At 42.9% G+C, this 11,907-nt stretch overlaps 1 protein-coding gene across 4 annotated transcripts in view; it reads left to right on the top strand.

The window, feature by feature from the left end:
* NEDD4 (NEDD4 E3 ubiquitin protein ligase) overlaps positions 1 to 10,793 on the top strand; it is a 97,054-nt gene extending 86,261 nt beyond the window's left edge. For all 4 annotated transcript variants that reach the window (XM_075575756.1, XM_075575755.1, XM_075575753.1 and 1 more), the window contains 8 exons: positions 1,801 to 1,896; positions 2,202 to 2,275; positions 2,983 to 3,043; positions 3,815 to 3,874; positions 3,969 to 4,076; positions 6,037 to 6,133; positions 7,443 to 7,515; positions 8,453 to 10,793. In XM_075575756.1, coding sequence (XP_075431871.1) covers positions 1,801 to 1,896; positions 2,202 to 2,275; positions 2,983 to 3,043; positions 3,815 to 3,874; positions 3,969 to 4,076; positions 6,037 to 6,133; positions 7,443 to 7,515; positions 8,453 to 8,555 — 672 coding nt within the window. In that variant the 3' untranslated portion in view covers positions 8,556 to 10,793. The remainder of the gene's footprint in view (positions 1 to 1,800; positions 1,897 to 2,201; positions 2,276 to 2,982; positions 3,044 to 3,814; positions 3,875 to 3,968; positions 4,077 to 6,036; positions 6,134 to 7,442; positions 7,516 to 8,452) is intronic.
* The last annotated feature ends 1,114 nt before the right edge of the window (positions 10,794 to 11,907 follow it).

Below are 11,907 nucleotides of genomic sequence, written 5' to 3'. Positions count from 1 at the left end.
GACTGACACTGACTGGGGTTGGGGGGTGACTGACACTGACTGGGGGGTGACTGACAGGGGGGGGGTGACTGACTGACTGGGGGGAAGGTTACTGACTGGGGGGGTTACTAACTGGGGGGGTTACTGACTGGGGGGGGTTACTGACTGGGGGGGACCTCTGGTGTCACACACATACACATACTCCCATACACACATACATTCATTCACACACACACACATTCTCCCACACACACACACATTCTCACACACACACAGGGGAGGAAAAGCCGCGACCAGCACCACGCAAATCCCCCACCCACCCGCGCCCATCTCCCGCTCGTGTGGGGGGCAGGCCGACATCCCCCCCCCCCCAATCAGCAGGGTGGGTGGCACGTGGCGAGGTATCCCCCACTGGGCGCCCCAGGTGACAGTCAGCCCCGCCGTGGCCGCCACTGCCCTGCTCCCCTCGCCGGCATGTCACAGTGCCTGGCCAAGCTGCAGGCTGCTTCTTCCCCCCCAGCCCGCGGCGGCATGATGCTCGTGGCGGGGGGGGGGGGGGGGCCAGGCCGACATCCCCCCACCTCATGCGGCGGCTGCGCCATCATGAAGGTAGGGGACGCATGGGAGGCACGTGGTGAGGGCCGAGCCCCCCCCGCAAGCCAACCGGGCTGCAGCAGCGGGGACCTCCCGCCCCTGACATCGATCGGTGGATCGAGGGGAAGGGGACAGGAGCAGGAAGAGGGGAAGGGAGCAGGAGGAGGGGACAGGGGACAGGAGGAGGGGACAGGAGCAGGGGACAGGAGGAGGCGAATGGGACAGGAGCAGGGGACAGGAGGAGGCGAATGGGACAGGAGCAGGGGACAGGAGAGCTTCCGCGGTGGGGAGTAGAGAGCCATGTGGGGACCAGGGGGATCGCAGGGAAGGAGCAGAGGGGCCGCAGCATGGAGAGTACTTACCCTCCAACAGAGCTCCAGGCAGAATGGCCGCTCGTTGGGGGCGGGCTCATATAGAGCCTGGCTGCGCGCCCACAAAGCCTGGAGCGCGCGCCAATCAGGAGTCAGGTAGGGGAGGTTTTTTTTTGTTTTCAGCGCGAGCAGGGAAAATTCAGCGCGAACGGGGGAATTTAAAAAAAAACCACGTGTGCTGCTTGGGCCAATAGTTACTCGCCCGGGGGTTAAATCCACCCGCCCCGGGCGAGTAAATGTATACAATTGTCGAACACTGTATATATATATATATATACACACACACACACACACACACACACACACACACACACACACACACACACACTAAGCCCCCCCACCTACACACAATATAAGCCCCCTACCTACACACGCACAATATAAGCCCCCTACCTACACACGCATAATATAAGCCCCCCCTACACACGCATAATATAAGCCCACCCTACACACACTTTGGGGGGGTGGAAGGGTAGACCTGGGAGGGTGGTATAAGGGGGTTCCGGAGCATGTTGGCTTACCTGGGGCCCTTGGATGGGCCTGCTGGAGAAACATGTCCAGTACAAGACAGATGCCTGCAGAGCCTAAGGGAGGGACAGATGAGCGGTGCTGGGGGAAGGGGAGGGACAGATGGGGGCGGCCCCAGAAAAGGGGTGGGGCTGTCTTTCCTTCACAAAGAGAGCTGTAGGGTTGCCGGCAGAGAGGCCCTTGTCTAACTGGGCCCGGGGACAGTAGTCCTGGCTGTCCCGCCCTGCGCCACCCGCCCCCCCCTCTCCCTCCCTCCCTTGTCAGTGGCCCTGTATATTACATTTTATTTTTTTCCCCAACATGTACACTTTGATTTTGTGCTCTTCAGGACAGTGAATATTACAATTCTCTCCGATGGATACTAGAGAACGACCCCACAGAGCTGGATCTGCGTTTCACTGTTGATGAAGAACTTTTTGGACAGGTATTAAAATATAAGGAACATCAGCAACCAGGATTTATTTATTTTATTTTTAAAAACATGGAAGGCTGGGGTTATGTTTGCTCCTAGTTTCAAATGTTTTAAAATGGTACAAATGTTTTTCTTATATTTCTAATGAAACATAATCTTTTGGAGGTTCCAAGCTTCAATTTATTATTAGTTAGAAACTTTCGATATATTTTATAAGCATTTCTAGATGTAGTAGTCGTGCTGTTACTGTGTTTTAGCCAAGATTGATAAAATAATTGATATAACGTGGCTGCTTAATCTATATGTCCATATTATAGACTCATCAACATGACCTGAAGATTGGCGGGTCAGAAATAGTGATCACCAACAAGAACAAGAAGGAGTACATACAGTAAGTGCGTGCCAGTGTAGGGGGGCACACTGAAAACTGTTGCTTTTGGGTCATTTGTGGCTCGCTGAAACAATTGAATTGGCTCATGTAAAAGCTAATTTAGCTCATGCTAGCGTATGCTTGTAATATTGATATAGATAGATAATGAAACTAGCAGCTGCAGACAGTCCTTGGGCCACTTCAAGGCCTTCCTGTGGGCCCGATTTGTCCCCCCAGCCGCTAGTTGAAGAGGACACAAACAGATCTGGGTAAGAGCAGTGGGTGGGATGTAGAACAGGGAAGAAGACTCTTAGGCGCTTACTCATTAAACTGCTGTGGTGTGATCGAGACACTATAGTAAGGAAACACCCATTGAAGTCATTGCCCCGATCAGCGCAATTACAATTTAATAACCCCCTTGAAGTGCAGAAGAATAGAGGGGCTTGAATTCTGTCCCGCTGCCCAGTAGGTAGGTAACTCATGGAATGTAACCAGTAGAAATGGCACCTATAAAAAGTGTCCTAATGTTTGTTGTGATTTGTGTTCATTTCATATGTAAATTTGGTACATAATCCATCTCTCCTACCTCCTTCACCTCCTATGTGAAAAATAAATCAAAGCAATTTGACTAACTTTGTAATTAACGAGATTCTGCACTGGAAAAATGCCAGTACCAGTCTTTACAGATACTTTTTAAGTGTTTTCTTTATTTTCTTTCTCTTATGCAGTCTGGTTATACAGTGGAGATTTGTGAATAGGGTACAGAAACAGATGGGTGCTTTTAAAGAGGTATTATTGTGTTGTCTGTTTTTGCTTTTGTATTCTAACAATAATCAATGGAGAATTTCCCCTTTTAACATTTTGACTGACAGCACAAAACCAGAGATTTGTGATCGCACTCCAATATTATATTGTGACGCATTGTAAACAAGTATTCCGAATGGAGTATCAACAAGCTTGCATTGCACTCTTTTATGTTTATGTATAATCCCCCTGTACAGTCTGTATTATGGCTCTGCAAAGTGCTGCACATTGCTGGCGCTATATAAATAAAGTTGCACAAGTGCGTTAAAAATTAAGTAACTTAATGACTTTGCTCCAGAGACTACATAAATAAGTTGTGTCAATGTTTTGTGTCCCCTAGTCAAACCAAACAACAGATAGTGTGCCTCGCTTCAAACTCCGAATAATTGCTTGCTGTGTGTTACCAGGGAGGTAGAGAGAATATATGGTGAAGAAAAATGACATTTTTTTTAACATTCTGTTATTTACATGTCATTAAAATTTTAATTTTAACAGTTGTTCGCAGTTTTATATGGACCATCTTAAGAATTAACTATATATAATTATTCTGGTCTGTAGTAAACCTATCAAAGGGATTCTTTGTGTGGACTGTATCTCTTTGATACTATCCATCAACTTCACCATATACCCTATTCAAACCAAGTTAAAAAAATAGGTAGAACAGTTTTTGCTAAATAAAACCGCTTCCTGAAAAATAAAAATATATTCCAAATACTGTAACATTGTGTATGATATGCATGTTTTCTTCATTTTAAGGGCTTTTTTGAACTGATCCCACAAGACCTGATTAAAATATTTGATGAAAACGAATTGGAGGTAAGTTTGCAGGCAAGCAGTCAGATGCGTTTTGTCTGTAATATTGAAGAAATAGGCTGCATAAACTTCATGTTTCGTCTTTTCTTTTGTCTAGCTGCTGATGTGTGGGTTAGGAGACGTGGATGTGAATGACTGGCGAGAGCATTCAAAATACAAGAATGGCTACTCCCTGGGACACCAAGTTATACAGTGGTTTTGGAAGGTAAAAGGTTTGTTAGTTTGTGTACATTGTACAAGTTCTACAATTGTAGAGCACTGTTGCCACAGCAGCAAACCCTTCTGTTTCAGGAGACTATTTCAAGGTGTCTCTCCTGCAAAATTTGACTGACTCCCTACCCCCTCCTATAATTTACAAACTGAAGCACCCGCCGCCCATCCACATTTTATTTTTTAGAAGATGGAAGTTATTTGGACACCCAGAGAGGAGGCTCAAAGGGGGAGCTTATCAGAGTAGAGTTTCTGCTTCTTTAAACTGAGAATATACTTTTATCAGACGGGCAAGACTGTGCAGAGATTTTTGTGGTTCATCTTTATTGTACTGTGATCCCTATATCATGAAAAGAAGAGACAAGCAAAAATGCTGTTGAAATAAAGTCGGAGAGAACCGGAAACCCCCTTTATCCGACAGAAATAACCGAAGAAGAAACCCACTCTTTTTGGCATGGTCTTGGCGAGTTAGAATAGATTAAAACCTCCCTTTTAAACACATTAAAATGGTTTAAGACAAAATACATAGTTGGCCCCAAAGTGACTTCTGATGCTGTGCAGATGTCTGGGAAGGTATCCAAAATATTTGTATTATCATAAAATAATCAGTATAAAAATTAACTCGTATTACGTTCAATAAAGGACAGTAAATTTGACCTGCCGATATCCTTTTACATGAAGTAAACAGTGCAGAAAACGAGAAAGCCGATACTACGCAACGTTGCATGAATATTGCAAGCAGCAAGTCACTGCAAAAATATATATACAGTAGCTGATGCTCTTTGTATGGAGAAAGGTGAGGCATTTTCAGATTCAACCTGAAGTGAATAAGGAATCTATACTATAAAAATAACTGCTTAAACCACCAGGCTGAAGTGCAGCAAAAGTTGCCCTTTTTGGCATAGTTACTGAAAAGAGGAGTTAGAACCCTCTGTTTAAGTTAAAGGAATCTGGCCTGGTTGTCGGCAGTATCAACAAACTTCAAAGAAATCAGAGGCATGATCTGGGTGTCGAGAATGTTTGAGCAGGCTGCAAGCCAGTAATCCTATTCTTATTGCTGTTCCTCTGTATAAAATTTCCAGTACAATTTCGTGGAAAATTACATTTAGTAAGTGGGGGGGGAAAAAATTCCCTACTGAAGCTCTATTGTTTCTTTTCTATGAAGAGGGATTATACTAGAGTTTATAAACCTTCAGTAAGGTTATGAAAATATTGTATTGAACGGTTGTTGCACTACGTATGTATTTAAAGTAGCAATACAGGTTTTCGTTTGTTTGTTTTGGTTTTTTTTTTACTACAGGATTAAGCAGGTGGTCTCCGGGGACCCCCTGCTTCCACAGATCTTTCCGTAGGGGGTGCCGGTATACAGCCAGGGAACTTGTGTGCCTAACGAAATGGCGGCATTTAAATGTCCCAGGCAAATAGGGAGAAGGAGTGGCTCAATGAGTAAAGACACTGACTGGCACTGAGTTTGAAGCAGGGGAGCCTGGTTCAATTCCTGGTGTCGGCTCCTCGTGACCTTGGGCAAGTCACTTTATCTCACTGTGCCCCAGGCATCAAAAAAAAAACAGATTGTAAGCTCCACGGGGCAGGGACTGTGCCTGCAAAATGTCTCTGTAAAGCGCTACGTAAAACTAGCAGCGCTATACAAGAACATGCTGTTATTATATTAATAGGAAGCTTCCTATTGGACATTTAAACTCTACCGACATACCGGTTCCGCTATGGAGGTTAGTTTCTGGAAGTTTCTGGAGCTGAAATGAACACTGTTCAGTTCCGGAGACCACCTGCTTCAATCCTGTAAAAAAAAAAATGCATGTAAACTGTATTCCTGCCTTAAGTTAGCATTGTTTCGGGATTTTGAGATTGCAGAACTCTGAAGCCATAAAAACAGGATAACATCAACTTAGAAGAATCTGATGATTTGTTGGGGGCCTTTTTTTTTTAATTTATAGGCTGTATTAATGATGGATTCAGAAAAGCGGATTCGCTTACTTCAGTTTGTCACCGGCACATCCCGTGTGCCCATGAATGGATTTGCTGAGCTGTATGGTATGTTTTATTTCCTATTTTCCTACAGTTTTCATTACTGGCTGGGTAAAAAATGACTGACTAAAATAAAATGTTACGCTATTCTTTGTATTTGTAACCTTACTATTTGGATTCCTATTGATCGGTACATTAATTACACACACTGTAGGAAATTGAGATATGGGTCATGCATTATTTAGTGACTGGAGCCATTTTTTTGTGAATCACTAGTTGGTTGGTGGTAATAATACCACATTGGACCAAACAAAAAACAATTCATGAGTTAAATCCTCAAGAATAGCCAACAGACCAGGTTTTCAGGGCAATATGTACCTTAGCAAGTTTTTAGTGCTAATTAAAACTAGTTTAATTGTTTATCTAGAGCTCATGGTGGTTGTTCTTCAGGGCTGAACGTGGGGATCCCAGCATTTTCCTTTTATGTATATCTAAAAGAGGGGGGGAGGAGTGGGAGGAACTAACAACCTATACAGTACAATTAAATATTGATTGCATTAACATGTCCCCCACATATTTTGTGCCTAGAATCTTGTCTGTAATTGAAACGCTGTATGATTGTGAGGCTTCAGGTTAAGTAAACTATGCCAGAGGTTCTCAACTCCAGTCCTCAAGCCCCTCTAACAGTTCAGGTTTTCAGAATATCCAGCTTCAGCAAAGGTGGCTCAGAGGATCGGTCCTTGACTGAGCTACCTGTGCTGAAGCAGGGATATCCGGGAAACCTGACAGGGGAGGGGGGAAGGGACTTGAGGACTGGAGTTGAGCCTGACCTATGTTACCCATGCATATGCACTCTTCCATGTTTTTGTCTAATCATTAAAGCTATTGGATTCGTGCAGTTAATTGGCATTTTTAGGTTACTGGCAGTTATATTATTTGTAGTTGTCCATTGTGTGCCGTTAATGTAATTTTCCATTTTGTTTTCCATTTTGTTTTCGTTTTTAATGTACTGTATGGTACAGCCTTCGTGCACAGTGAGTAAGAGCGGACTTGGTAAAAATTCCATAGAGTAGTTTTTTCCCTCTAACAAATGTACATTGAAGTCTTACACAATCATAAATAGTTGGCAAGAAATAGGGAAATGTTTCAAGAAGCTCATCTGAATGAGGGAGCCGGTTTCTCTGCACACTGAAACCAGGTTTATTTCTATTTATTTCTTTTATATAGCGCCCGTTGGCACAGAGAGATAGTGACTTGCCCAAGGAGCTGACACCCCAGCTTCAAACTCTGTGTCGTTGTTTACAGAGTCAGTGTCTTTACTCGGTGAGCCGCTCCTTCCCTTCCTATTCTGATCTACATTTTGATTTGCTTGCAGGCTCAAATGGACCACAGTTGTTTACAGTTGAACAGTGGGGCACTCCAGAAAAGCTTCCCAGGGCGCACACATGGTGAGTGTATCCAATATATTCAATTTATATATGCAAGAAGGTAAATATTAAATACAACTTCCTGCTACCAGTGCAATCCCCTTTGCTGTAAAAGCTCATAAAAGGACATGCCTTCAAATCAATGTTTAGACCACTTCTAAATCTCCATCTGAAAATCACTGCTGACAGGGATAAAAAAAAAATATGGCTGATCACTTGAGTTTCAGTCTAATTGTGTCATCACTTTACAATGAGAGCAAATAGGACGGGAATATGAGACAAGCAGAGGATTCTGGAAGAGGAAATGCTAACTACTGTATACAGTTTTCTTGATACAGTAACCAGTAAGTCCTGGGAAACAACTAAGGTACAGATGCAGCGGCCATTATTCGAACACTTCGCGCGTTCTATACCTCGGGATACCCATGTCATGGCGTGGGATCTCTTCCAACCTTCCTGCTTTAAGAGGCGAGTGCAGAAAATTGCATTTTAGTGTTCTGGTTTTTAAACACCTGAAATTGACACAGTACTGTACACATTGCAATTCATTCATTTCATTGCATATAATTGCACACAAAGAAACAGAATCCATGAAATTCAAACACAGCAACCGCAATAAACACGGGCGCCTGGGGCGATTGGCCGCGTTAATGCCGCGTGGAGTGCAGCAGCGCACACGAAAACGGCGCCGTGATTTGTTCGAAATAACGGCCACTGCATCTGTAGTATACAATTGGCCATACTTCCATATGATTTTTTTTTTTTTAGGTTAAAGGTAATATTAGGCTGGTCTTCTCTACTAAATAAGTCTTATACGCTATACAAAATGTGAATATGCAGCTAATGAAACATTTCTTTTTTTGCGGGAATAGCCTGCAACACCTTGCAAACCTCTTGAGAAATGAAGGTTTAAGAAATGTCATTCATTTTGTATCCAACCGTGTTCCTTCTTTTTCAGCTTTAATCGCCTGGATTTGCCACCCTACGAGTCATTTGAGGACCTTTGGGACAAGCTTCATATAGCAATTGAAAACGCTCAAGGCTTTGATGGGGTGGATTAAATGTGACTACAGTCAGGGTGTTAAAGCACTGCCCAAGTTATGCTACGTTTACAAAGGAAAACTTAAGTCAATTTCCCAGGGAACTTCTCCAGTATTATTTGGCTAGCCAAAGTTGAGAAGTGCTTAATTATTTATGGAAGTACACATTCAGAATTAAGATGTTCCTCTGTACACATACCCCACCATGTTTTTGTGTGTACTGCGCGTACACGGAGATGAACCTTTTTTTAAAGTCTCTCTCGCCTGAAATCGGGTGATTCATTTGGTTTTGAATAATGATTACCCCTAATACAAAACTAAAAACTCACTTGGTCAATGAAACTACTGAACTAATAACTGTGAAAAGTGCATAGGTCCCGTGATTGCTACAAGGAAGTGCCTGCCCTTTCACACAAGGACCATAAACGTGTCACATGATCGGAACAGTATTCTCGAACCCCCTAACTCAGGGGGGGGCGAACTCCAGTCCTCAAGGGCCGCCAAACAGGTCAGGTTTTAAGGATTTCCCTGCTTCAGCACAGGTGGCTCAGTCAAAGACTGAGCCACTGATTGAGTCACCTGTGCTGAAGCAGGGATATCCATAACATCTGACCTGTTGGCGGCCCCTGAGGACTGGAGTTGGCCACCACTGCCCTAACTGCTGATGAGGCCGGCAGTGTGTTGCAGGCCACAGTGACAGCAAAGTTTGAAGTGAGAAGAATTCACTTAATGCTACTTCCGGCTGTGTAATGTTCTCAAACTCCAGACACCTTAATACCCCCTCCTCCTCCCCACCCAAAAAAAAAAAACCTTTAATGTAATTAAGTTTTACACTAAATATATTTTTGAGCCATGTCTACTCCTAAAAACGCTATTATTGTTATGGGCTTTTTCTATTTTTCGCTTGTAAAAGCAGAGAGGATTTTTATATACGGAGGGAGAGACCTGAATCCAAATGATTTTTTGCTTAGTTTAGTTGCTCTATGTATGTTATTTTTATTATGAGGGTGTGTTCTTTTGTTTTTACTACCAGTGTTTGAATAACGGTGAAAACATTTATAAGTGAATTATTAAAAAATATACATATATATTTTTTTTAATACGTGGAACACTTAAGTTACCGTATATCGAGCACACATTAATTCTTGCAACCTTGCACAGTTATTCAGTACAGACATGTTTACAGAGTTCTATACGTTTACAGTACTCTAGTTTATAGTTTTTATATATATATATATATTAGACCCTTCACTTTTAGCCTAGTTACCAAATAATTTGTTGCAGTACAATATAACCAAAGTAATAGCGTAATGATGTGAAATTACTTGTCATTTTTGTTCACTTCATGTGACTCAATGTTTTTTTTTTTACACCGCTAAAAATATTTTCCTTTATGGAAACTGGCAAAGAATGGATATGCCTGCTTCAGCGCAGGTGGCTCAATGAGTGGCTCAGTCAAAGACTGCACCACCTGTGCTGAAGCAGGGATATCCATTAAAGCTGCCCTGTTGGTAGCCCTTAAGGACTGAGTTTGAGACCCCTGCTCTAAACAGAAACATTGCCGACGATTGCTTATCATGGCTGTCCAAATTGGAAATGGGCAAACTTTGAATTTGGGCCGATAAGTTGCTGTGTAGTAATAGTATAGAAATATGTAAAGTGGCAGTGACACTTACCTGTCCCCTTTTTGATGTGTGGCTAAAAAAAATCACCATTATATGGCATTTGCAGTACTGCACTGGGATTAATTCTATGAACCAGAATTCAGAGGCTGGTTATCGATTTGCCTTGCAAGGAAGGCTGCCACAACCTACCGACCTGTCTTCACATCCCTTGCATCACGGGCGGTAATGTTTTGGGTATCATTCTGTTCTATAGTGAGATCAATGCAGCTAGTTATCAATAAGTGTCTGGGTTCGTGGCATTGCTGCTTTTAAGCACCTTACTTCAGTTCTGTTCATTACAGGAAATGTAGCGAATCTTTGATGGAATTTTATATAATCCATACATCTTCTTTTTCTCTCGCTTTTTGCTGCATCTTTATTCCTGAAAGTATTACGTGTAAATAGCGAAATGGTAATTTATAGAAAAGTAGATTTGTTGGTTAACTACACAATCCGATATTTTGTACAAATCCATTAAGGTATAGCAGCAAATGTGTAGATTCAAATGTTGGAATATTTGTTTCGTACCTTGTAGTCTGAAACGCTCACACACAGTAAATATCCTGAAGCAGTAAATAAAGATTTATTCTAATAATGTTGTATGTATATTATTCTGCTCATGTTTAAAGCAGCAATACTACTTTCTACCCCCCCTTTTTTTTTTTTTTAATTATGTGACAATGTATGAATATACATCCTTACCTAAGCTGGCAATAGTTTGGTGCTCCTGTTATAAATCTGTAAAATACCGATGGTGTGCTTAATGAAAAGGCTGCCTTCTTAGGCTAGGTACCCAGTGGTGACAGCAGCGTGCGCGCCGCATACAAGGCACAGCCCTCTATGGGGCAGGCCTCATTCGGCGTGTGTGCATGGGCACAGCTCACAATGCGCGACCGCCTTGGCCAAAAGACAAGATTTTGTGTGCGGCGGCAGAGCATTGGCTAAGTCACTGCGGCGGTTCAGCCAATGAGGGGCGAACCAGCTGCGTGACATCATGGCCACGCCCCCATCGGATCTCCTACTCTTCGCTGCAAGCACAGTCGCCGACCACATGTCGCAGCTGAAACGGGTGCACGCGCCGCCAGACGCTCCAGCGAGCGTGCCGCCGTGACCACTGGGCCCATAGACTAACTGCTGCAGTCTGTGGGTTTCCCTACACGGGATGAACGGGGGCTGTAGGGAATGGGATACCCTAGAAATATGAAGAAAACTGTAATGCAATAAGGAGAATTCTTCAATAATGAATATGAAGATCTGCAGTCTGTGACATGCTACAGGTGATATGTAACATTATATTATTAAGTGTAACACACTGTTGCAGCTTTCAGAGTAATAGACAGTCTGCTGGAATACAGAACAGATCAGTTTGATACTTTGCTGCCAAAGGGCATCAGTCAAAAAGGTGTCGGAGCCTGTTTCAAAGAGGAAGTGGATATGACTTGTTAAATGGTTGCTGTAGCAATCAAAGAATTATCAGTACATTAAAAAAAAAAAAAAATTAAAATGGCATTAGGAGTTAAAAAGAAACTATATTTGTTTGTCAATGTCTAATTTAGGGGGAAAAACTATCGTTTAGGTAATAAAAATAATACCTTCAAAATCTAACTGAAATGGCTGCTCCTCCAGCCCACCGGCTTTGCTTTGAAAGCTGTCTGGAACAGCGGGCATAAGCTTGGAGAGAGATCCATGTTAAAATTAATAAGAAGCAA

The sequence above is a fragment of the Ascaphus truei genome, chromosome 18 (assembly GCF_040206685.1).
Source record: "Ascaphus truei isolate aAscTru1 chromosome 18, aAscTru1.hap1, whole genome shotgun sequence".
Classification (NCBI taxonomy): domain Eukaryota; kingdom Metazoa; phylum Chordata; class Amphibia; order Anura; family Ascaphidae; genus Ascaphus; species Ascaphus truei.
The sequence above is the reverse complement of the archived record's forward strand: the minus strand, read 5'-3'. Positions and strand labels throughout refer to the sequence as shown.